This window comes from Apodemus sylvaticus, chromosome 21 (genome assembly GCF_947179515.1).
Source record: "Apodemus sylvaticus chromosome 21, mApoSyl1.1, whole genome shotgun sequence".
In the NCBI taxonomy this organism is placed as follows: Eukaryota; Metazoa; Chordata; class Mammalia; order Rodentia; family Muridae; genus Apodemus; species Apodemus sylvaticus.
The window spans coordinates 42,153,041-42,180,264 of NC_067492.1; the positions used below are offsets into that span (position 1 = coordinate 42,153,041).

At 43.3% G+C, this 27,224-nt stretch overlaps 1 protein-coding gene across 5 annotated transcripts in view; it reads right to left on the reverse strand.

Annotated features, from left to right (window-relative positions):
* Window positions 1-219: 219 nt before the first annotated feature.
* Window positions 220-27,224, reverse strand: part of Tent4b (terminal nucleotidyltransferase 4B) — a 54,897-nt gene continuing 27,892 nt past the window's right edge. For 4 of the 5 annotated variants that reach the window (XM_052166322.1, XM_052166326.1, XM_052166324.1 and 1 more), the window contains 11 exons: window positions 15,693-15,816; window positions 13,687-13,733; window positions 12,945-13,065; window positions 11,694-11,801; window positions 10,067-10,195; window positions 8,563-8,776; window positions 7,612-7,738; window positions 7,412-7,515; window positions 7,117-7,304; window positions 4,622-4,786; window positions 220-2,849 (listed from right to left, as the gene is read on the reverse strand). In XM_052166322.1, coding sequence (XP_052022282.1) covers window positions 2,673-2,849; window positions 4,622-4,786; window positions 7,117-7,304; window positions 7,412-7,515; window positions 7,612-7,738; window positions 8,563-8,776; window positions 10,067-10,195; window positions 11,694-11,801; window positions 12,945-13,065; window positions 13,687-13,733; window positions 15,693-15,816 — 1,504 coding nt within the window. In that variant the 3' untranslated portion in view covers window positions 220-2,672. The remainder of the gene's footprint in view (window positions 2,850-4,621; window positions 4,787-7,116; window positions 7,305-7,411; window positions 7,516-7,611; window positions 7,739-8,562; window positions 8,777-10,066; window positions 10,196-11,693; window positions 11,802-12,944; window positions 13,066-13,686; window positions 13,734-15,692; window positions 15,817-27,224) is intronic. The other variant, XM_052166323.1, reaches the window with a different exon arrangement.

Below are 27,224 nucleotides of genomic sequence, written 5' to 3' on the forward strand. Positions count from 1 at the left end.
GATAAAACATCATCACAGGGAGGCAGTATTTGTAAAATTGCCCTCTAAGAGTTCCCAGGAATACTAGCGATCCGTGAGTACTGAAGGACCAACCGGAACGGTTAAGATACGATTCAGAGAGAGCTACAAAAATCTTCATCCAAAGTATTGAAATTCAAGGCAGATTCAAGGGAGTCAGATACAAAAGATACAATGTACAGAACAAATGAGCAGGCAAACTAAAAGTTCTTGAAAGTATTTTACTTCAGATTGAAAAATGAACAGCTTGCAGGCTGCTCATTCCAGATACACAGTATTCACGCATACAATGCTGGTCATCTGGGGAAATGTATACACACCTCAATTCTCCTTCATGCTTTTCTTTTAGAAAGATACTGTTTACCAAAAAGAAACGTCAGCAGTACAGGAAAAACTATTTTCCCAATAAATTTACGAAAACCTAAGATTCCCAATGGAATCAAGATTATCTTCCCGCTCCCACCACCTTAATATAATCACATGCTTATGGGACACTAATAACTCACCTAAGAGTACATTTACTTTCAACAATGAGGGTGATTCTTTAAAAAAACTTCAGTGTGGTAAATGTAACACACATCTCTGCAGGTGTTAAGTGTCTGAAATAGGCAGCTAATACTGGATTTAATATTATTTTATAAATAATTGTTCCCTTAGCAGTAAACATAAGTCTACACGTTCACAAGCCCTACAAAATAAATACTGTGATTATGCACAATATGTTATGACAAACTAGTTTCAAAACAACAAAACTTCAACATCTTGATAAAAATTCTGATCAGAATAAAATGTGACTCTAAAATTGAAAACAGTCAAAATAACATCACATTTAAAATCTTCCACAGTTTACACAGTACTGTGAGTTTCCAGTTGTGGAACACATTTTTTTTCCCATTGTAAATTAAAATATGAACATATTGAAAATTGTTAATTTCAGTGATGACACCGGTTTTGGTCTTACTTTATAGCATTATTCTCATTATAAAAAGTTGCACTAAGTGTCCATTAATGGTCTGATTGGTCTTCAGTATTTCCTAAGTGTATAGAAAAGAAATCCCTAAGAGCCAACAGTACTTCACACATACACATATAAAAGAATCCCATCTCGGAAATGGCCGTACTGAACAGAGCCACACATACACACACACACTGATGCTAGACATGAGGGCTTTCACCTCCAAGCCCACTTGATGATGAGCGGAGGGTGCAATCTTCTGTTACATACCCCACCTGAGCCTCGAGCCTCAGCAGGCAAGGAGGAACAGGATTACACGTTTGCACTTGTAGCTGACCACAGCCAAAGTTACAGGATGATTAAAACAAGCCAGTGTTTACAAAGTTTAATTAAGGACAGCAATTCCATTAAAGGAGAGGATAAAGAATGGGATGACAAGAAGTATTTGGTCTTAATAAGGCAATACAAAATCGATCCATTATCAAAGACCATTTAATTTTTAAAGATCGACAATACCAAAAGCATAAAGTGGAGTATAAGAAAATAGTTTTCTAAGTATGATTTAATTAAAGCTGTTTACAGTTACTCTCCCACAGTGGTGAGCAGGAACCTAAGAAGGATGAGAGAGGACACCACAAGCACAGGGACGCAGGGTCAGAGCCAGCATGCGAGCGAGTGAGCGAGCGAGCGAGCGAGGGCTGTGGAGCGAGAGGTCGGTCGCACTGTGACAGGAAGAGCCCAGGCCCAGGGAGGCCTTTCGTTTCCTTTGAGGAAGAAGAGGAGGGAGGGGAAGAAAAGACTGCTAGGAAACACACACAAGTCCTGCTAAGGCCCAGCGCCCAGGGGACAGCAGCACTGTAGAGCAGGGTGTTCACTGAGAGGTGACTAGAGCTTGTTCAGTGTATACACAAGCACACAGGACATTTTTCTCTTTTTTTACAAAATAAAATAAACATCATTTGCCACCATAAACCTTTTCTTTAGAGAGGACAGAATTTCGAGGCAGGTCGCAAGGGTTCTATGAAGTCATTTCAATGCTGAAGAAAACAGACAGGACCAGAGCTAGCTAATCACTTCCCTGCATGTGTTAGAGTGACGACAACTCAGATTATTCTTCAAACTAATCCTGAGAAAAAAATCTGTTTACAATTCAAATAGTAATGTTATGTAAAAAGTATTAACAAATCCACTATTACAAATATCAATTTCCTATATGGTCTTCTATATATACACACAATAAAATGGCAAATATATGCAAAATTATTTTTAAAAAAAAAAACCCATGCACAAATCCCTTTCCCTCGAGTCTGACTTCCCAGGAGATGCTCTCGCCGCCCTTGCCGCCCATCTCCTGAAGCTGCTCTTTGTTCCCATCAGCTACCCACACTGAGCACTAGTCCCTATAACTCTGCATAAAGCCAATGAGAAATATATTTATTTTACATTCAAGCTTTAAATCTTAAAATGACCCTGTTGAGCACATGACTTCTCACATAAGCAGCCTTTTCCCCCTTTTGCTTGCTTTTTGTTTTTGCAGTTGTCAGTCTTCATGATCCATTCCGTGGCGAGCTGGGAAAAAACGCAGTTGCTAAATCAACGTCTGAACAGTGTGAGGCTCCTGCTGTCCCAGGAGTCCCTGTGCAACTGTCCTGAGCACGAGATCATTGCACACAGAAGACAGTCCGTCGCAGAGCGCCGACTATCTACAGAGCTCGGAGAGGGGCGCGTCCCTCTTGTGTCTCCTCTTTTTGCCATGGTAATACTGAGTATTGGGTTTGCCTTGATGCTGTTTGCTTGCCATCAAGGCACCATGGCTGGTTTGAGCTGTACCTTGGAAGCCTTTGCTGGAAGAACGGAAGAGCCTTGCCGATCCATGCTGCAGAAGAAAGAAAGCAATGAGAGCTCCAGCAGAGCTGTCCACTCGCAGGCACACCACCCACGGCCACCTCCCAGATGTGCCAACTGTGTCACCCTGGCCGATCTGGAGCGTCTTTCCTATGTAGTTCAAGCTGACCTCATACACTCCGAGATCCACCTACCTCCCCCTCCCACGTGCTGGGATTACAGGGATGTGCCACCACACCCAGCTATCATAGACTGTTCTAGAGCTAAGAGCCATTATTCCTCTTAGCATTTAATATATGCTAAGAGGAATGATGGGTGAACTCTCTAAAGAATACACCATTAGCTTCCCTTCCAGACAGCATGTATACAACATGAAAGATTCCTCAAGGATCCTACTGCTCAGACAACATGCTAAGGAGCACTGCTGGAAGAACAGTTTAGAGGCAGGTCAGTTGCAGTGGCTGCTTCTTTCCAGTTCCCAAATGACAGTTCCTGTGGCTTCCTAATAACCCCAGTCTCTGGCTAGCCCGCAACTCCCTACATCTGCATTTGGTACCCATGCTAAGGCTGGAGGTACAGTGGACTGGGCAAGCCAAATCACAACCTCCAAGAGGCCTTGTCCCACGGTCCCTGCCTCACCTGAGGATGGGAAAGAACACTTTTACCACAGACCAGCTTCTTCCCTTGCCTGATTCATTATTCATAGCTAATAAGTAATACTATTTGGCAACTAAAAATACTTAAATAAGTCAAAGCTGATGTCAAGCAACTGAACCTGTTTCCCAGCTACCTGGTAATTGTCACCAGCAACAAGTATCAAACATAAACAAAGAACTGTTTCTAAGTATGCTGTAGCCATTCCATGCCAGTACTACAGCACAGCCCTGAGGACCACAGTCAGCCTGCTCTACATTTAGCTACATCCTCAGTCCCAATGCTCAAAAAGGGGCTTGGCTGGCACTGAGATACATGTTACTATGTTACAAGCTTATCTTAAAAGGAGCCTCAGGACATCTGGTTTGACAAAAGAGTTCATTCTGTAACCAAGTCCATTGTAGCAACTGGGCACATATAAGAAATTCTAACTATATGATATTTAATATATGCTAAACATTTTCTAATTGTTCTAAGCATTTTTATAATCATTAGCATAGTATTCATTATAAATTTATTCACTATAAATTTAAAAGGTAGACTATTTTTGTCATCATCTTATAGATGGGGGAGGTTATAACTAACTCTGTCTAGCAGATGAGAAAGCAGGCCGAGGCGTACGTTCAGACCACACTGCCCACTGCTGGGGACAGGGATCAAACCCCCTGAGCTACGCTAGGAAACGGGATACTATGCTGCCTCTTTATGATTTCTGTTTTTTCAGGTTGTGTTTCATTATTTATTCTTCCAATAATAGTATTAGACAAGGATTAAATTTAAATCCTAATTGGATAAGTTTATGTGGTTTTCAATCTGTAAAAACACAACTGTTATCTGATCTGTCCAATAACAGTAAATACAACAAAATACTCTATTTTCTCAATACTTTAACAAATGCTGAGACATTGACCCTGTAAAATGTTAGTGTTTAGTAAAGGCATGAGAATGTGTGGGTCTGATGGAGCTTATAAACATGGAAAGAAACAATGCCCTGGAAATTTTAAGTTTAACAACTCTAGTAAATATGGATAGGTTATTCATACTTGTTATAAATGCTTTAACAAATACATATTTTAAAATTACAAAGGAAAAAAGAACTTCTGACTATCTGAAACTGAACACTAACAGTGCCAAGCAGAGGCTACCCACCTGTGATTTGTTGGTGTTGTTGGGTGTGTTAGTGGTTTGTGTGCTCTGCATTTTCCCAACTGCCTGAGAGACCTCCAAAGAGACATCCTGTGAGCCCACCCGGCTGACAGTGGGTGGACGGCAGAGCAGCTGTTTGGGGGTTTTGCATGGTGTTGCATCAGAATCCTAATACAAGCCACATGGGTAAAGCAATATATTAGTAATTTTCATATTCAGAACTCAGACAGGCAACATTTCATCTAAGTACTTTCTAAACAGACACATCTGGGAGCTGAGGAGGCTTTCCTTTGAACACTGTGTGTGGGAAGGTGTGTGTGTATGTGTGTGTGTATGCGCACACACACATCCAAAGCATGCAGTCAGAGACCAGACAACAGTGTTTGTCTTCCTCTATCCCTCCACTTTATTTTTTGAGACCAGGTCCCTCACTGAATGAGAAGCTTCTGCATCTGGTTCTAACACTACAACAGTCATGACTGTTTAAAAGAAACACTGAGTGTTCACCCTCAGGTCGGGGGACACAGGGTGTTCACACTCAGGTCGGGGGACACAGGGTGTTCACACTCAGGTCCTCTTGCTTGCACAGCTTGTGCCTCTTTCCCACTGAGTCATTTTCCAACCTCTTCTCCAAACATCTGAAGTGAGCCATTTCACCATGTGCTTCTAGTTATTGCCAAATCACTGACCACATCTGGCTGGTTTTAAATCAGTTGTGAATGGGCCTATGTAACTTTCAGCTGATGTGAACTTTTATTTATACCCAATGAAAGACCCCCATAAAGAGGGAGCGACCTAGGACCCGGGCATGTTCCAATATCTTCAATCAAATGCGTGATGCCAGGTTTAAGGGGAACAACTGAGTGTCTAGGACAGGGATTCTTGCCTAGGCTCCATACGGTTGCTTGGCTGCTTTATGCTGGTACACTTCCTGACATGTCAAAGTCATAGCTAAACTCTTCTTTTCAAGGCAATCTCTACCTGGGACATCTAGCTTAGTATTCATTCTGCCTCCCAAAGCACCACTCCAGAACCCACAGACACAAGGATCCAGTACATCAATATTTATGACTCCATAATGATACACCATCATTCATCAACAATGAAAATTGTATCTTTCTCTCTTCTTAGAGACACAGTCTCATTTAATCTAGGCTGGGCTCCAACTCACTATGCAATGGAGCACGTCTTTAACTCCTGCTCCTGCTCCTCCTGCTTCTACCCTCCCTGTTATCGGGATTATAGGTTTGCACCACCAAGCCTGATTTATGCAGTGCAGGACACTAAACCTAGGGTGCACGCTAGTACCTCTAAGACCCTAATAGGACATTTTACAATCACATATTAAAGTCAAAATTCAAAGGAAAGACAAATCTACCTTAAACTTTAAGCAGACTCAAATTTTTGACAAAGAAGATGCTATTCATCATAATAGAGTCAGAAAGTAGACAAAAGGTTATAGGAAAGGAGGTTGGGAGAGGCTACTAAATAACATGGATATTTTTGAGGGGACAGGAGGACTGAGACAACATCACTCTATATGGCCCTGATTGAAGACTGTCTCCCTCTGCCTCCCAAGTGCCAGGACTGAAGGCCATGTGGCTGTAGATATCCTCAAATCAAGAGTGAAAGGAGCTCTATAATACTGCATACATTCAAAACTCATAAACTGCCTTTAATCCTAGCACTTGGGAGGCAGAAGTTTGAGGCCAGTCTAGCCTACATAGTGAGTTCCAGAACATACACACACACACACACACACACACACACACACACACACACACACACAAAGAGCTAGAGTTACTAGCAGTTGTGAGCTGTCTGACATCATTGTTGGGAACCCTGAATTATACTTTTATTAAATGAACTTTCTGATATGTAAATTTATCAATTAACAATTAGGAATTTCAAAAACAAGGAAAAACAAAGCTTAAAAAAGTGAAAGTTGCCTAAGAAATAATAGTCTATTCCAAGGGATCACAGTTCTATGAAGCCCTACATGGAAAACTAGCATGTGATGTAGAAAATCCTTTACAAGGACAAGGGTGCCCTCTGGAGGTGAGACTGGGGACTGCTGGTTAGGAGGCATCTCTTGAGTAGACAGAGGACATCCTCTTACTAGAGTATGTCATAGTCACTGTGTCATGAGCATGGTGATGGAACTTAGTGAAGCATAAAGACTAACCATGCCATCTAAATCCAGGGCGCGTGCTACGGAGGCTGGGTGAGTGTGACACCTGCCATCTTTGAAACAGATCAAAGAGGAATTACTAGACAGAGGGTTAGAAATAGAATAAGCAGGTAAATGTTAATGGAGCATGGAATGCTAAAGCCATCACTGACAGAGTTCTACCTTCATTAGATTTTGAATTTTCTTTAAAAAAAAAAAAATGTTGAGAAAAAAGTACAAGAATGAAAGGTACTGAAAAATCTCCCTGGTGCCTCTGAGTGTCCCCAGAGAGCAGCAAGCAGGCTGGGGCAGCATGTGTCATACTTACGACGTCACTAGAGCTGGACTGTGTGGCAGAGGAGGAGGACACTGGACCTGATGAAGAGTTTGAAGAGTGTTTACTAAGAGATTCCGAGGCTTTGCTTCTACATTTTCCAAGGGCTTCATTTTCTTCAGACAGATTATTATTACATTTATCTAACTGCTGAGTATCTACTATCAAGGTAACACCATTTCCTGAAAAAGTAAGTGGCAAAAGATTGGAAAACGTTTCTTCCCATTAAATACACACAACATAGAAAAAGCCTCTAAGACCCAGTCCACCTTCAAGGAAAAGGTCTTACCATTGCATGATGGCTCGGGCCTATTCTGCAAGCCCCACTGCTTTGATATCCAATCTCTGTATGTGGCGACTTCATCCGTCACTCTAATTATTCTACCTAATATGCTACACAGGTTAAAAAACCAAAAGAGGTGTACATTAACTTTAAGATAAGAAGTAGCAACCACTCAACACACAGGCTGGCCTGAGCTAGACTTTTACCTCTCTGTTTCATTGTTGGGATAGTACTTTGCAATCGGCGATACTGCATGACTCAATACCACATAGGCATAATCAAAGGCCTGTTTCACCTGCATGGCCCCATAGGAACTCCTTCCAACATCATTACCTTTAAAAGAAATGGATACGGAGACAAGTAAGTCTGGCTGCTGGTTAATATGAATGAAAGCTGGTCAGCCCTTTTCCAGGAAGAAGGGTGACAGCTCTCATGGGAGAACTATCCTGAGTGGGCTGTCAGTCATTTCCCTCAGCCTTTAAACATCTGCACAGTGCTTTGCTCTGGTTCATCCACCCACTACCTGCACACAACTTTAGCCTAACAAGGATTCTCCTACCACATAGACAAATAAACAGCTGGCTATTTTCTCCTTGGAATAAAGCCAAGCTACACTGAAAATAGACTGTCTGCCTGTTCTTTGTATTAGCTCTGAACATACTTCTCCAAATCATAAGCAAACACATATAACTTTGTGAAAGTGAGGAAGAAATTTGCATTCTGTTCACTTTCAAGCCACTCCCAAAGCTAGAAACGTACAGGAGGGTCACACGAAAAGAAAGAAGCAGTCAGAACATCAACAAGAATGGTCTCCTGGGCCTTCTGCCCATGCTCCCCACTGTCTGACGTCCATCTTACCTCCTTAAAGCCCTGCTCACAACTGGCTGGAAATAACAGCCCGCAGGAGGAGAGATGGCTACAAACCCATGCCAAAGTGAATTCCTTTCTGCTTGGCTTTGAAATAGTCAAGTGGATACTACCCCAATTTATGTGGACATCTGCAAGGTGTGTTTTTCTGGAGTATGTGTCTCTTTTAGTATGATAAGAATATTCTGAACAAGTGTTAATCAGACATACGCATTCTTCATCTGAGCACAGTAAAGCATGAGTGGATGGTGAGCCCGTCCGAGGCCTACACAGTCACTGCATCTCAGTACCTGGTTGTAAAGGATCTTCGATATAAAGCATTGACGGCCGGTAGCCATCAAGCATATTTTTCTGTACTTCATCTTTGGCCACATAGGAACCACCATCCTTTATCCGGATGCCAGTCTTTAAGTAATTAAAGTGCCGTCCATATAATTCAAAAAATTCTATTAAGAGAACACCATAGTTTGTATTGGGGATGCAAGCATCTTCCCTGGGATGTAACTAAAACAGAAAAAAAAAGGAAGACATTATTTTGGATTTTCTCTGTTATGAAGGGGAGGATATAAGTGAGACCCCAACTTCTATGAGCACTCGCTATTATCATCATCACGATTTTGTACCAGTTGATACCTACGCTGATGCTACAAAACCATGCAATGCATCATGGGTATAGGCCAGGCCAGTAAGGCTGAATGTGAACCACATCAGGGAATTCATCTCACTCAGCAGTATGGTTATTGGCAACCATTGCCAAACAGGCAAAACCAGAACTCTTATCCAAAGAACATGTCTCAATTACAGCTGAAATTACATGACTTAACTGCTTTAAATGTATTCTTATTTCTGGTGTGTTTGTATACATGCATATCAAAGACAGTAGCTGAAGAGAGGTGTCTTCCTAAATCACTCCCCACAACATGTATTTATTAAATAAAATTTTATTGATTGATTGATTGATTTAGGTTTATTGAGACAGGGTCTCACTATGTAGTTCTGGCTGTCCTAAAATGCACTATGTAGACCAGGCTGGTCTTGAACTCACAGAGATCTGCCTGCCACAATATCTGGCCACCATACCTGTTTGGTTTTTTTCTTAAGGTAACAGTGCTAAAGAATCAAACCCAGACTTTATGCATGGTAAGCAAGTGAAAGAGGGTCTGTCACTGACGTACTAAACCCAGTGGGCTAGACTGGCTGGCCAGCTAGCCCCAAAGGTCCTCTTGTCTCTGCCTCTCCAGTGCTGGGACCACAAGGCCTGCTGCGGCATCCTGCTTGTTGTGTGCTTTAGAGCCAAACTCAGATCCTCATGTTTGCAATGGCAAATGGCAAGTACTTTACTGATTGAGCCATCTCCCAACCCGTGTGTGTGTGTGTGTGTGTGTGTGTGTGTGTGCGCGTGCGCGTGCGCGCACATGCGCGCGCGCGAGCGGAGTCAAGGGTCTGCTGCTGACATCAGCTGTCTTCTGTGATCACTTTCCATCTGAAATGAGGTCTTTCACTGAACCCAGAGCTGACTGACCAGTAAACTCCAGACAGCTGTGTATTTTCTATGGTTATTGCATTCACATTTACAGAAACCAATCCAAACATTACATGTTAAAATACCTAGTGACGTCTCAATCCCTCTCCTAGGAATGTTTAAACACTAATTTGCTAAATTATATGAAAAGTACCCAGTTTAAAGAGAAGAACTGTAAATATTCCTGATTTAAATTTTCTCCCCAAATGTTTCTGTAAGTAGTTTATCTTTTTTCCCAGTGTACACTGATAAAGCACACCCACACAACTTACCTGCAGGAAACTGACTGCCATTAAAAAGAGACTATAAGAACCAATTCCACCTGTAAATACTTCATTAAGGTCCCTCTGTAATAAGAACTGTTTCAATACTAAAACCAAGTATGGCAATACAGGATATTTCTGAAAGAGAAATGAAATTACATTTTCAATGAATTCCTATATTTTAATAGCCCAAAGCATCACCAGTGGCATAAACTGGTCCTTATAATAAAAAATTTGGTAGATATATGTAATATATTCAATTTTCAAAGTAACCTTTCTAAGTAATGAAAGGCTCTCTCCTCCTGGGGATGTAAATAATGGAGGCCACATACTGTCTGAACAGACATACTAACAATCGAGCCATATTTCTATGATCACAGAATGGTCTCTTAAAACAGACAACAGAAATAGCACAAAGGCCAAAGCACGTCCACATTTAAGGCACTAATCCAGTAACAAAGTCAAGAGATCATTTGTACGTGGCTCTCCACGGCACAGCACGGTCCCCCTTCCATTCTGCAGCTCCCCGAGAACATGGTCTTGCCTGCTATCATCCAGTGGGCAGATCACCACCCAGGCCTCCTCTCCCTACTTTACAGAGGGCGGGGCAGGGCTCTCAGAGCTGACAGATAGGACCGCGCCAGAACTTCAACAGCACACAGCACCGCCTACAGCTAAGCGGTGCTTTTCACGTCATCTTCTACTGCTCGTTATTAAACAATTTGGAACTTGTAGTTTCTTTGTATGAAAAGCTATACACAGGTAAGAGATCTTTTTCTTTTTCTATCCTCTTCCATGCCTGACAGGGAAAGGGGCACAAGGCCCAGCAGGCAGGAAGCCGCAGTGGACACAGCTATGATCCTAGCAATTCTAGATATTGTGCTACAAAGATTAAAAGCTTGAGGCCAACCACATAGTGAGACTGTCTCAAAATAACAAGCAAAAGTCTGAGCAGTGGTGGCACACACCTTTAATCCCAGCAGGTAGAGGCAGGAGGATCTCAATGAGTTCAAGGTCAGCCTGGGCTCCAGAGTTAGTTCCAGGACAGCCAGGGCTACACAAGAAACCCTGCTTGAAAAACTAAACAAAACAAAAGCAAACCAAAATACAAAACCCAAAATGACTGGGAACTGGAGAGCTGCTTAAGAGCATTGGGTGCATAGGACAGAATGCTTCCAGTTCTGGGCAGCTGCAGTCACTGCTGGGTCTATAAAACGTTCTGAGTGCGATGCTGGCAATATCTTTACTTTGGAACCAATTGAAATAAACTAACATTACCTCAAGATAAAGGAATAAGACTTGCAAGAATCTCCTGACAGAAAATTTGGTATTAAAAAAAGGCTCCCTTGGAAAGATTCTAATCCTAAACTTGGAGATTAAAAACTGGCAGGACAGCATGTAGCACCATCTTAGCTCCATGTCACTCAGCCTAAGGAATTAGAGCAGAGATTGTCTTCACAAGAGTCTACAACCTTTCATAATCCCTTTCACAGGAAGCACAAGAAATGTAGTCATGTGTTAGCAGCATGCACACATGATAGCTGGGCAAAAGACAGCCCAGCCCAGCCCAGCCCAGCAGTCGCTCAGACAAACTTTTCTTAATAGCTTCACTATACAAATGTAGCAAGGCTCTGACCTTAGTAAAATCTTTAATGAGGTCTGCTGCTCTCACGCCATTCTGGACATTAAAGCTGATATCAACTTTCACTTCAGTAAAAGAATCTGTTAATTTAATAATAGGAACCTGGAAAAAGAAGACATAAAAGTTTAAAATAGTCTTCCAAAATAAGTGGCAAAATCAGGACGTAAGATCACTAGCTAAGTCTGTGATCTCTGTGCTGCTCTCGAGGCCACGCCCCAGCCAGCGTGGGAGGGAAGTGTCTGCTGCCAAGCTTGGTACCGTCAGCTGGACCTCCAGCCCACAAAGTGGAGAGAACTAACTGCACCACGTGGTCCTCTGACCCACACCCACACCCACACACGGTATGAGTGTGTATGTGTGGGGGGGGGGGATGCACAGACATAAGTAAAATGGAAAAGTTCATAAAAAGCAATAAATAAAACACAGCACATCTTATTTAAAAAAGTTTGATACAGGGCTTCTGTGTGTAAAGCATGACTTCAGAGGCTACAGAGATTGCTCAGAGTCACCGCTCAGAGAGAGAGAAGTTCAATTCCGAGCACCCACAATGTGGCTCACAACTACGTGCAGTTCAGCTCCAGAGGATCCAAAGCCCTCTGCTGTGGCCCCAAAACACACACACAAAATAAAAACATATCCTTTTAAAAAAAAAAGAGGCTGGGTGTGGTGGTGCACGCCTGTAATCCCAGCACTTGGGAGGCAGAGGCAGGAGGATTTCTGAGTTCAAGGCCAGCCTGGTCTACAGAGTGAGTTCCAGGACTCCATAGAAAAACCCTGTCTCGAGGGGGGGGGGGGGGGGACAAAAAACAAAAAGCAAAAACAAAAAAGGCCTTGGTTTAAAAGATCTCAAATGCGAAATAAGAGACAATATCTTCTGTTATAATTATGGACTACTTAACAGAAACAAACTCACTCTGTAGACCAGGCTGGCCTCAAACTAAGAGATCACCTGCCCCTGCCTCCCAAGTGCCAGGATTACAGGCCTGGGCCACCACTGCCCAGCTAGTAATCTATTGTTATTCTGAAGTTCTGATTGTATTATGCATGATAAATTGGCTATTATTCTTAAAGAAATGTATAGCCAGGATGATATTTTGATTCACCAGTAACAGTCTTTATGCATAGTCACTGCGACATTCACAAAATGATTCACTGAGTCACATCCTAACTGTGCTATGAGAGATTAGAGTCCAAGTTTCTCGTGCAGGTAATAAGGTTCACAAAGACACAATGCTGAGAACTTACCGTTGCTTTGTCTAGAACTTTCACGGAATCCTCGTCAGCGACTTTGTGTTTCCGAAGGGCTTCTTCCAGGGTCCAGAGAGGCAGGTTCTCCCACTTCCCAAACACCACAAGATCGATGTCACTGTAGGGACACGTGTGAGAAGGTTTTAAAAAGCATCAGTCAGGTCTCCATTGTAGCTGACAATTATGGTTACCAACTTCAAGTTAGGGCAACGAGAACCCTTTTCCCTCTCTGCTTCAGAGCATCAATGTGCTGATGGTAATAAGCTTTGGAAGGGAATCGAAGGAGAAGAGAAGCAGGGGTGTCTATTTTAGCAACCTCAGACCCTCAGCTATTTCACAGATCTCAGGCCCCAGGACACGAGATAATATTGACAGAAACCAAACCTCAAACATATTATTATTAGTGAATGGTTATTTGGCTTGTTTGTTTTTTCCTAAAGCTTTCTGATATTAAACTTCAGACGTGCTGTCTCAATGAGAATGTAACCTGAATATGAAGCTGCCTGAGTACCAAGCCGGCTCCCAGTGTACACATGCACCACTTCCTTCCAACCTCATTTCTTATGTGCCTTTTCTATAGCTCAATTATGATAACTGTTCTAACCAAGCTTTAGGACACCCCAGACTACATAAAGATCCTGTCTGAAAAGCAATAAACAAACAATCCCCATTTCTACTCAGACACATTCGATAGCCCCAGTATACAGTAATCCCTTCAAAACTTCATAAATATACTTACCTGGTAGGTAAATACAGGCCAGTTTTAAAACTTCCAAATATCTGGACCTAGAACAGGGGGGCGGGAAATCACATTAAGGTGTCTATAGAGAAATGCATGTTCCTTTGGCCCTCTACTGGTGTTTTAGAATGGACAGGTCCCCAAGCCCAACACAAGGCCTTCCTAAAGTAGGGACCCCGCGCCTCACAGGCATTCACTTAGAACATTGCATATAATCTAAAACAGAAACCCTGAGGCCATCAAGAAGGCTCAGGCATGAAGATGCTCACTCTGTGAGCCTGATGCCCAGACCACATATAGAGGTAGAAGAACCCAACTCTATAAAAACTGTCCTCTGACCTGCACACACATGCCTGCACATACATGTAATAATATGTATTACACATACACAAATCTCACGAGCTATGTTCCAAAGGCTACTTAGTATTCTCCTACAAAACAAGGAGGGTCACAAACCCTTAACTATGTTCTCTCTGCAAGAATTCTCTCATGAATTCAGACTATTTCAGCTGCTGACCATGTGCTGGTGTGTAGGTCAGTACAAGAGAGTGCAGTCTTTACAAGATCCTGACATGCTATCAAGTGAGAATCTCGGCCCACTGAGACCAGTGACACCCAGGCAATTTTACATGTGCCTGTAAGTCGAATCTAGGATAATGCTAAGCCATTCTGGTTTTAAAAAAAAGTCCCAGGAACCTAGCCATATCTTTGCATTTCTATTTGTATAAATACAATTGCCTACCTCTGAAAGGTCGAAAGATCAGGGCATCTTAACCTGGGCCAGGTCCTTCCTTGCTATAGGTCTGTGCACTGCCCACAGCTTCCCTTTCTACCCACTAGATGTCAGCAGTGCTTACCCAATCATGGCAGGCGGAGCCATCTCTGCTCTGCCCCAGGGAACAGACCAGCTGGGCAAGGAAGCAGTCACAATGTGGGAAGGGCAGCTGCTCACTGAACACCCTTCCCTTCTAGCCTTTACCTACACTGAACCCCTTTCTTTTACCAAATGGGCAAACCTCCCCCTGGCTTCCCTTACATCACTTCAGGGAGGTGTAAGGAAACTATGCAACACAAAGTTATTTACTCTTTGAATAGCAAGGATTCTAGAACAGACCTGAAAGAATCCCTAAAAAATGAAGTATTAATGCCAATAATAAGAGATACACACAAGTGGAGACTTAGGTAACAATTCTGTTCACTGTCTGAGGAATCAAAAGAAGTTGGCCAGGGGAACAAAGAGTGGTTTACAATGAAAGGCACACAATTGTCTGCATCTGCCCAAGACAGTCAACTTCAAGTAGCAAAATAAATGCCATCAGCTACAAGCAAACTGTAATGTTTACACTAACAGACTACAATAAAAACAAAGAAGAAGCCTTGGTAAATCCCTTCTAATAACTAACTACTGTGGTGAGGCTGGATATATTTTCCTTGCATTAATGAACCTAAGTTCTGTCCCCTTTATTAGCTGCTACTCAGAACTAAGAGGAACAGGTTTAAGATAAAACATCTGAGTGGAAGAAAGCCATCACCAAACCCCGAAGTCTAAAGCTGTAGGACACGGCCCGCCTTTTTGTTTTTGTTTGGTTTTTTGGATTTGGGGGTTTTTTTGTTTTGGTTTCGGTTTCGGTTTTTTGTTTTTTTGTTTTTTTGGTTTTTTTTTTTTGGAGACAGAGTTTCTCTGTATAGCCCTGGCTGTCCTGGAACTCACTCTGTAGACCAGGCTGGCCTCGAACTCAGAAACCCGCCTGCCTCTGCTTCCCAGAGTGCTGGGATTACAGGTGTGCACCACCACCGCCCGGCTGACACTGCCCGCCTTAATGAGGAGACCTGACCAAAGCTACCCTGACACAACTGGGAAGCTTAAGGAGGCTTCAGGTCAAGGCCAGCCCTGGAGACGACATCGGAAGGCCACCCTACAGAAGCACTTACAGTGTGAGCGAGTCTCTGGGTGAGGCAGTCTGGGCAGGCTCTGCCTCAAGCCCAGGCCCAGGACAAGTACTCACGTCAGCACTGGGCCAGAGCTCCTTAATCACACTCTCGATCCTGCTCACCACCTCCATCCGCATCTTCTCCTCCTCGGGTCTGGGAGACATGTACTCATAAAAGTCACTGATTTCTTCATGCAGACTGAGGAGAAAAGCAGAAAGCACAAGTGAGCAGGGCCAACCCAATCAGAAGTCAGTTTCCTGAATGATCTTAAAGTCGTATAATTCAGCTGATGAATTTATACTTGCAAATTTTTGCCTTCATTTTACTATTCTAATCATACAAGTTAAAATGATAATATACAGAATTTCATTAAAAGAAAGTAAGAAATCCCTTGTGGTCCTCTACTAAGCTGTAGGTGAGTTTTTGTCTTCCTTTTTCTTTTTAAAAACCAAGGTCTCAGACTCTGCAGCCACAAGGCGGGAACAGGCAGCATAGCCTCCTGACCAGCCCACCTCTCCACAAGGGGCAAACAGTATGGCATTTGCTTAACAAATGAAGTGTCAAATGAACAAGCTAGTCTGTGACCGGGCAGTGTCCTGAGAAGCATGGCAGACAGCAAAGGGCTCTGAGAAAGAGCTGTGGGCTTCAGGAAACTACAGTGGGCAAGTCCTGAAACCAAATGCGCACACACATCACAGCATGTCGGGAAGGGATACAGACGCACATATGCAGGGGGAAGACAGGCTCAGGGTAACAACAAAGCTTGCAAGTTCAGGCTGGGCTGAAGGTGTGGCTCGGTGGTAGAGCATGTGCCCTGGAGTGTTCAATGAAAAGAGAAGGGGAAAGAAAGAGAAGGAAGGGAAAGAAAAGAAAAAGGGAAATTAAAAGGGAGGGTTGGAAGACCCTGACTACAAATGGAGTCTTTAAGATCGCCCTGACAACTCTATCAGATGGACAGAAGGGCAAGGCCTAGAGCACATTATCACAGGAGAAGACCTAGGACAGAAAGGAGCTCAGAAACACTGTACACACACAGACAGCTGGCTGGAGTAGACAGTACTGGACAGGACCAAAGGACAAATGGGCTGTGGGCAGAATCAAAGCCATGTGGTGCAGCACAGGGCATGATAGCAGCACTCCTTGCTTCCAAGCTCCTGAGACCCTGGGGAGTTACCCTGGAGAAAGAAAGTAGGAAGAGACCCAAGAGAAGCACCCACTGAGCTCTCCCTAGGACTGGAGGTGAAGAAGACAGGTGCCTAGAGGGGCTGTCTGCTGTTAGGACGACACTGGCTCTGGAGCAGGAAGACAAAGACTCAACTAGACCAAAACTGGCTTTGAAGAAGGGAAAAATCCTTTCTTTTTCACTTTCACTGGCTGCAACTTCTACCTCATGAGGCATGGATGACCTAAAAAATGTGACCAATGGAGCAATCAAACTTTTGTTCTTGCCTCTTCTGCTGCTTAAAAAAAACTCTCGAGTTCTAGCTCAGGCCCTGCCTGAGAACAGTTATGTGCCCTGGATTTGTGTTTATAATACTGAGTAATGTCTGGATCTTAAAACTCCCAAGGTCCCAAGGCTGAGGCAAGTGGATGCCCGTAAATTTAAGGCCAGCCTGGTTCATACAGCAAGCTTCAGGCCAGCCAGGACTACATAGTGGAAACACGTATCAAAAATAAAACAAAAACTCCCAAGAGATAGTGAGATAGCTCAACAGGTAAGGTGCTCCTGGGATTGGGCAGGTGAAGAGGTCAGGGATGCACTGTGAGAGTTTATCTCTAGCTTGGAGATAAAGCAGTTTTCTGCAAGATGCTAACATCCTGGGGTGGGGGGGAGAGACAAACTGAAAATTGGACTACCTCGGCCATACAAAGACTCCCTTACATGGTTTCTAATTCAAATGCTGGTAGAAACACTGAGTCCACCTGAGAGTTGAAGTTTAGGTCTGAGACACCAGTCAAGAGAGTCTCTGAACCGTCCTGAATGTGTATAGGATGAAAAGGGCTTTTCAAACTGAGCCTTGCCCTGAGCCATCTCTATCCAAGAGCAGAGGAAAAAACTCATCAAAGCAGGTTTTGTAAAGGATGCTAGTGGTCTGTTCTGAACTGCTGCACCACAGACAGATTTGAGACAGGGACCTTGCTACTACACATGAAAACAAACTAGACAATCATAAGGCAAAGACCCTACAGAAGGGATTTAAGGTAGAGAAGATTCTAAAATTTTCTTTCAATACTGTGACCCTGGGCTTTCTGCCAGCACATTAATTTGACAGGAAGTTATTCAGGGTTCTACAAGTTTTAAGACAGGATTTCCCTAAGGGCTAGGCTGCAGTTTAGCAGTAAAGCATTTGCCTAGCATGTGATGTGGAGGCTGGGATTGGGTACCCAGCACTATAAAAGAAAGGACTACACAAGTACTTAATAGTCTATGAACTATCATCTCTCTTCTGCTCCCAGAAGTTTCTGTATTTCTTTAGCTCCTTAAGTTGCTAGACAAACCCAGGGCTCTCCCTGTGCATGCTTGTCAAGAGAATCCCTGCCACACGACTTTTTGTTTTTTTGTTTTTTGTTTCTGGTTGTTGTTGTTTTTTTACAACCAGGGTCGTGTTATGTAGCTCAGGCAGGCCCGCTCTCTTGTGCCCAGTGCTAGAGTCATAGATGACCGTGTGCCGACACAGCCATCTGTGTGGAAGGTAAAAGGCCAAGAAAGCAAAATGCCCTTCATCAGAAAGAAAAGGAGACCCTTCTCAGGCCAGGTAGGGTCCTCTTACTCATGTCAAACACACCCTGACTTTTTCTATGCAACTAGTAACATGCATAATGCATACAGTAATAAATCTTGCCAGGCAGTGGTGACACACACCTTTAATCCCAGCACTTGGGAGGCAGAGGTAAGTGGATTTCTGAGTTTGAGGCCAGCCTGGTCTACAAAGTGAGTTCCAGGACAGCGAGGGCTACACAGAAAAACCCTGTCTCGAAAAAACATACATACATACATACATACATACATACATACATACATACATCTTGGTACATTTTTCATTCCAAGCAGACTTTTCAGTACTTTTGAGAGTCTCCTTAGCCTGTTTGACTTTTTTTCTCTTTCTTTTTTTTTCTTTTCTTCTCTCTCTTTCAAGAAACAATTTTTTTTTTAGATTTTATTTATTTATGTATATGAGTACACTGTTGCTGTCCTCAGACATAACAGAAGAGGGCATCAGATCCCATTATAGATGGTTGTAAGTCACCATGTAGTTGCTGGGAATTGAACTCAGGACTTCTGAAAGAGCAGCCAGTGCTCTTAACCACTGAGCCATCTCTCCAGCCTGGTCTATATGACTTTGTTAGCAAAGAATGACATGAATCTAGGTGTTTACTAAATACTACAGAGACTGCATTCTGTCTCTGAAGTACCCATTCATGGCTGGGTATAAGCTTGATATATGATAGAACAAATTAGGTCAGAGACAAGTTCTGTAGGCTGTCTTTAACACACCAATGCAACCTGCATGCCTCTAGAACCATCTAACTATGCATAGGAAACAATTTCTCCAGGGTCTAGATCAGAGAAACACCAGGAACCTCTGTGAAACGCCACACACCCAGTGCAGCTCAGATAAAATTAGAAATTGCAGCTCTTGAGAACTGAGCTCTGTGACCAAGATTATAGTATGCAACACTGCTCTGACTATGAGAATTATGTACTTGGTCTCTGTGCCTGATTCCTGGAATACAACCTTGTAATCTTTGGAATCCTGTGAGCACTCCATGCTTTCCTGTCTACTGATACCCGGCTGGTGGTAGACAGCATCATGATGATGTGAAGACCAGGGAAGAGAGGAGGTCTGGCTTCTTGTTCTACCCTGCCACCTTGACATTAGGGAGAAGATCCGAGTTGATCATGTTTACAGGATAAACCTTCCCAAAAGGCCTGGTCTAGCAGAACTTACTGGCAGGACAGGTTGGAGCTTCCCTGAGGGCGAGCAAGAGCCAGGAGGGACACATCTCAGTTCAACTGACACAGAAGCTGGGCCAGTCTGTGTTTCTGCATCTCTGCCATTTATCCTCTAACGCAGCTTTTATAAGATAATCTAGTAAAAGTGTTTTTTAGGTCTGGAAGCAGCTCTAGCATACTACCTCTAAGGAAGTGGTCACAGGATCATTAGCTTACAGTCAACACCTGGGGCTGGAGCCAGCAGTGACAGAAACTCTGTTGCTATCCCTGGGTAAGTGGGTCAGTATGAACTAGACCAGGGAACTAGAACTAGAACTACAGACCCAGCTGGTGTCTGCTACAGAACCGAAAGCTTCCCTGGTACAGACTGGAAACCCTACACATTTGGACACAGAGGTGGTCTGTATTTTGGGAGGACAAGAGAAACTGGATTTAATTGTTCTACCCAAATGTCCTCTATTTGGAAAACAGTATTTCCTTCCAAAAGTTAAGGTAGGCAAAGAATCACACTTCTCTTATAAGGGCATGAAATAATGCTAACCCAAAGGTAAAAAAACAAGGTCTGTTACAACCATCATCCAGGCTTCTTAACACAAGAATCTAATGCTACACAAAAGCACTGACTTTTTCAGCCCTGGCTGTCCTGGAACTCACTCTGTAGACCAGGCTGGTCTCGAACTCAGAAATCCACCGGCCTCTGCCTCCTAGATTGCTGGGATTACAGGCACGCACCACCACCGCCCAGCTAGCACTGACTATATCTACCCAAGAACTATTAATAACTAGTCTTAGTTAAGTCTTAGTGTAGCTAAGAGCAGACACTTTTTGAAAAGAACATATGAAAAGAGCACACAGCCGGGCAGCGCAAGCCTGTAATCCCAGCACTTGGAAGACAGAGGCAGGTGGATTTCTGAGTTCGAGGCCAGCCTGGTCTACAGAGTGAGTTCCAGGACAGTAAGGGTTATACAGAGAAACCCTGTCTAAATAAATAAATAAATAAATAAATAAATAAATAAATAAATAAATAAATAAATAAATAAATAAATAAATAGAGCATACATGCTACAGGATGTAAGTATGAATGACCAAATATCTCAAGAGGTTCAAATAATTTGTAAACTCCCTAATCCTATCCTTCAGAAATATCCCACAAGGGTTAATCTAAGGGCATGGGTACAGGATGCACAGCACAGCACAGCACTCATGATCAAATAAAAACGTACAGTCCACAGCAGAATCCAGGAGGATCTCAATCACCAGCATGTTTGTTGTCTACTCTTCCATAAGGATTACAGTCTGCTTACTGACACGATGGTCATAAGACTTGTCTTCTCCACAGCTAGTTTCCCATGTGATCCAAGTATGTACATATATATATGCTTCTCTTGAATAGGTGTACATTCCCTGTTCCCACAAAGCAAAATCTGGAACTTACTATTAACAGTGATTAAGTTCAGGCAGTGACTTGGAAGAGAAGGGATTTACTGTTTTTAAATATACTTTTACATGGCCCATTTTATAAAATGTATATGTTAATGGAATTGTGTATTTTTTAAAACTAAATCTTTGTAACAAGGAAAGAGAGAAAATTATTTTAATAATCTTACCTTGTAGAGCAAAAGGTTCTACCTGTGTAACTAGGGAGCCTGAGCAACTGCAGACAGAATTCTGTGGTTAAATGGGGGGCAGCACAGCCACCAGGGAGAGCGGAGGACCCCATGCCCAGGGCTTGGTGCCAGCACTTGGTTCAGAAGCACCTACTATCAAGTCATCATCATGGTCACGAAGTGTCTGCTGGTGTTAGAATTACATACTCAAATTTGAGACAAACTTCCAAAATCATTACAACTGCTGGTGGTATGTTCCTCCAGGGTGGAACTGACAGCTGAGGTCAAGGACTTACAGCTTTCTATTCCATTTAATTCTTCTCAAATATACCAAGACACTAAGAGAACTGAAGCAATCAAGCCCTACCAAAAAAAAAAAAAAAAAAAAATCACAAAGCAATATAAGTGGCTCCAGAAGATTCCAGAATTCACGGTAGAAACAGAAACATACTTAGCCAGTTCAGACATTCCAGCTTAATGCCAGACAGCTCTGCCAGGCTGTCACCTCAAATGCCACAAGACCAGAACCAAAGCTCATCTTACTCGTAGTCCCAACTGTCCCCAGGACTTCCTCCTCCAGTCCACTTCCTAGGTCCACCTTTCTTCACATGCTAATCTGACAGCTTACCAAATTCCTCTGCTGAAAACCAACCAAAGGCACAGAGAGGCACTCTAGTCCCGGTACCCTGGGCCACGAGTCCCAGGCCCTCTTTCCTTCTTAAAGTATCAATTAAAACAAAAAAACAAAAAACAAAAAACAACCTGAGCTTTACACAGCCAGCTTCATTCCCACCTGCTCAGTAAGGGGAGCAGGGCGCAGACATGGGCAGCTTCTATCGGACCTCTACAAGGTTTACTGTTTACTGAGCACAAAACAAACCCTCAGGAACGAAGCTAGCACCATTAACAGACAATTAATTTCACAAGACAAGTCAATACAGGCATAATTTAATGTGTGTTCAGGTCTGATCCCAGTCATCAGATCACCACTCACAATCTGTGTTATTCTTGTCATCATTATTATTATATTTTATGTGTTTGGTATTTTGCCTTCATGTCTGTGTACCGTGTGCATACAGTGCACTCAGAGACCAGAGAGGGCATCAGACACGTATGAGCCAACATCTGGGTGTTGGGAATAGAACCACATTGCTCCAGCTTCCACATTTATTTTATCTTTTTGTCTGTTTGTATGTTTTAAAGGTTTGGGAGAAGAAAAAAGCATGAAACAGGAAAAAAATAACATAAAATAGGAAAAATATTTAGGAAAATGAAAAAAAGAAAAAAAATTAAAGAGAGAATGAGAAGATAGCTACATGCCAGAAATGGTGGTGCATGCCTGTAATCCCAGGAGAGGCCAGCAGACCTCTCCATGTCCCAGGCTGGGGCTGCACAGTGAGAACCTGAGAATCAATCAATCAACAGACAAACAAACATTCTCAAAGCTTATAATCCAGCAATCCAGGAAGCTAAAACCATGCTCACAAAAGCCTACACCAGGACATATAGAGCCCGACTTTCATACTGCCCAGATAGAAGCAGCCAACATGACCTTCAGCAGAAGAAATGTAGCCTAGTGTATCCGTACAAGGAATACTACACAGCACGGGAATGAGGAGAGCTCCCCTAGTGTATCTGTACTGAGGAATACTACACAGCAGAGAATGAGGAGAGCTTCCCCCTAGTGTATCCGTACTGAGGAATACTACACAGCAGAGAATGAGGAGAGCTCCCCTAGTGTATCCGTACTGAGGAATACTACACAGCAGAGAATGAGGAGAGCTCCCCTAGTGTACCTGTACTGAGGAATACTACACAGCAGAGAATGAGGAGAGCTTCCCCCTAGTGTATCCGTACTGAGGAATACTACATAGCACAGAATGAGGGAGCTTCCCCTTAGTGTATCCGTACTGAGGAATACTACACAGCAGAGAATGAGGACAGCTCCCCTAGTATATCCGTATTGAGGAATACTACATAGCACAGAATGAGGACAGCTCCCCTAGTGTATCCGTACTGAGGAATACTACACAGCAGAGAATGAGGACAGCTCCCCTAGTGTATCCGTACTGAGGAATACTACACAGCAGAGAATGAGGAGAGCTCCCCTAGTGTATCCGTACTGAGGAATACTACACAGCAGAGAATGAGGAGAGCTCCCCTAGTGTATCCGTACTGAGGAATACTACACAGCAGAGAATGAGGAGAGCTTCCCTAGTGTATCCGTACTGAGGAATACTACATAGCACAGAATGAGGAGAGCTTCCCCCTAGTGTATCCGTACTGAGGAATACTACACAGCAGAGAATGAGGAGAGCTCCCCTAGTGTATCCATACTGAGGAATACTACATAGCACAGAATGAGGGAGCTTCCCCTTAGTGTATCCGTACTGAGGAATACTACACAGCAGAGAATGAGGAGAGCTCCCCTAGTGTATCCGTACTGAGGAATACTACACAGCACAGAATGAGGGAGCTTCCCCTTAGTGTATCCGCACTGAGGAATACTACACAGCAGAGAATGAGGGAGCTTCCCCTTAGTGTATCCGTACTGAGGAATACTACACAGCACAGGAAAGAGGAGAGCTACCAAGCCAGGAAAAATTTAAAGGGATCTTAAATGCTGAGTACTGAGTGAAAGAAGCCAAATTCAAAGGCTGTAAATTGTGTGATTCCAACCATAAGACATCTTGGGGAAAGTCAAACTGAAGACAGGGGAAGAAGGCTCAGTGGCTGCCAAGAGTTGGAAGACAGAGCAAAGAATTCTGGGGAAATAAAAACAATCCTACGTGATACATAGTGGATCCATCATTCCATAGAATGTGAGAAGCTCCAGCAGTATTCTATATTGAGGTTTAGTCTGGTTTTATGTATTGTGATGCTAAATACTGGCCCTGGTTGCCCTCCAGGAATAGCTAGGTATAGGTACATACCTACAATTCAAGAAGTGGATGTGGGGGTACCAGGAGTTCCAGGTCACCCTTGGCTACAACAGTGAATTCAAAGCCAGCCTAAATGACATGAGACCCTATCATAAAACAAAAACCCTGAGAATGCCTGGACAAGCCTCTAGCAATGAAGAGGGACTTTATTTTGTTCACAGGTTCTTACCTACTCTCTGGTCCAAGTAACCATAATGCTATTTACATTAGATAGACTCTGAAAGGGCTCATTTCTAATTATAAGACCTTTCATGGAGATTAGTCCATTTCCTTAATACAGAGAATCAAAGAGAAAACATCTAGAGATTTCCTCATAGCAACAGAACTATGCTCTGAACATCAGGTTCTCTGGCTTTTGAACTCCAGGATTTATAGCAGCAAATCTCTGAGCCTGCAAGGCCTTTGGTCTCAAAATGACAGCTACACCATTGACTCTCCAACTCTGAGACCTCTAGACAGAAACAAGAGTTACAGAGTCTGGGCATCCCAGCACCTTCTGCTTCTACACAGCGTGCCTAGGGATTTCTGTCCCTCCATAACCACATAAGCTAATTTTCCTCATAAATCACTGGTCTGTCTGCCTACATCCCTATTGTTGGCCTCTGTCAAAAGTCTCCTACAGATGTACTCTGAGTGGGGCTGCCGCTCTAACTATCCGAGGGGCTGAAACACATGGAGGCAGGTAATGGACGGGACACAAGAGGCCGGAGACGTGGGGTTGAAAGGGCTTCATCGGCTGTGAACAGAGCACCAAAACAATTCCAGTGCTCTGAGAAGGCAAGTGAAGCAAGCAGCTCGCAATCTGGCATGGGCCCTTTGCCTTTGGGCGGCTCAGCTGCAGCTAAATGAAAGCAATCTCTGTTCTTTGTAAATAATCCTGTCTCTGGTGTTTCATTACAGCAGAATCAGGAAGACAGCACCTTCCTCCATTTTCAGTCCCTGTATGTGTGTGGAACAAAGTCAGGAGGCTTCTCCTAACTGCCTGTCACTCCATATGCTTTCAAGTCCTGATGTGACTCCCAGACCTCAGCTCTTACAGATCTTCATGGGCTCACTCAGGCACAGAGCAGTGACAGTGTGTCTCCAAGACAGGTCCACCAACACAGCAGTCATTAGCATAGTAGCCACGAACCATCCTTCTGGTTCTTATAGACACTCCTCCCTACCTATGTCCCATAAACATGCTGAGCACTGTGCCAGGTCTTAGTTCCATAACCTAAGTTTTGTTACAGACACATCTCATCTGTAATTCTATGGTCTTCTACTCTGAACGTAGCACTTCTTGCCACCAGCTAAGTACGGTGCCCTTTGTCTTAACCAGAAAATGAATTTCCTAAAGTTCTAACAAACCAAACCTTCCCCCTCCCCCGACATCCACTCAGCACTCTATAACAGAGGTCATGCCCAGAGAGCAATGCAAAGGCATCTGCATACGCCCCACAAGGTAAAAGGGCTTTGATATTTTTATTTTTAAATGGTTGAAAAGAAGTGGGAATTATACTGAGACACATGAAAAAGCAATATAATGGGCTAGAGAGTTGCTTCAGTGCTTAAGAGCACTGCTGTTGCAAAGGAGGGCTCAGTTCCCAGCACCCACACAGAGGCTCACCACCTCCTCCAGCACCACCAAGCAGGAATGAGGTACACGCTTATATGTGGAGGTAAAACACTCTTATACATAAAATAGCAAAAATAATTTTTAAAAAAAGTATGTATAAATCAAATTAAAGCACACAGGAATAATTTTTCTAGAATACAACCAATCAATACCCCCTCACTCCTTTCCATGTTGACTGCAGCTGATTGTCATCACCCCAGAGAGTGCAGGGGCTAAGACAGAGACCACAGACCTAATAAGGAGTCCCTATTGTCTCTACAGGGAGCACCTGCTGACCTCTGCCATCTGTAGGTTTTCTAGTCTTCCAAAGTAACATGACAGACTAAGGTACACTGTGTATTTCCCTATGCCTCCTTGATATTTGGGAGTAAAGAAAGGTGAAGAGGAGACTGACAGTTGTCCGCGTCCTCCACATTCCCACAAGGTTTAGTGGTAACTGCTGTCCAGTTATACATTAAGACCTGGTTATACACTAAAATATAAAGTGCACTCAAACTTTATAGTAGCTAGTAGGGTGATTTCTATGAAACAAACAAAAGGAAACACATGTAGCACGTAGACAAGCACATGACCGGCTGGTCCTGGGCTCTGCTTCAGGGAATATAAAGTGGAACAGCAGGGGAAAAGATTCGTGGCAATTTCTTAAAGAAAAACTAACAAGCAAACACAGAATTACCACATGGGTCCATCCCCTAAACAACTGAGAGCAGGTCTCCAGAAGAGACCTGTTCCGGCAGCATTAGTCAGGTTAGCCTGAGGCAGAGCTGAGTGAGGGGAGTCTGTCAATGGGTGGTGAATGGGTGGGTAAAAACTGAATGGACCTTGAGGGCATGGTTATGCGGAGTGAAATCAGCTTCGGAAGGGGACTGTTTGATCCCATTCTTAAGAGGTCCCTAGAGAAGAAATCTCAGGAATAGACAGACAGACATAATAGACAATCATGGCAAGGCTAAAGGGGCAAGGATGCAGGAGAAAATATAGCAGTATTTTCATTTTCAGTTAGGGAAGAAAAAAATTTCTGAAGATGGGCAATGGCAACAACATAAATTATATGTTTTTTGTTTGTTTGTTTTTTTGGATTTAGTTTTTTTCAAGACAGGGTTTCTCTGTATAGCCCTGACTGTCCTGGAACTCACTCTGTAGACCAGGCTGGCCTCCAACTCAGAAATCCACCTGCCTCTGCCTCCCAGAGTGCTGGGATTACAGGCGTGCACCACCATCGCCCAGCAAATTATATGTTTTTAAATGGTTGGTTATTACGCACACACGCATGCATGTGCGTAGTGGTTTGAAGAGGAATGACCATTACAGGCTCATGTATGTAAATACTTGGTATTTCAGGAATGGTGCCGCTACTAGACAGGAATTAGAAAGTGTGGCCTTGTTGGAGGAAGTATGTCACTGGGGGTGGGCTAAGGGATTTCAAATGCTCAAGCCAAGCTCAGCGTAAAGCGTGCCTGTGTGCGTGCGTCTTCCTGCAGCCT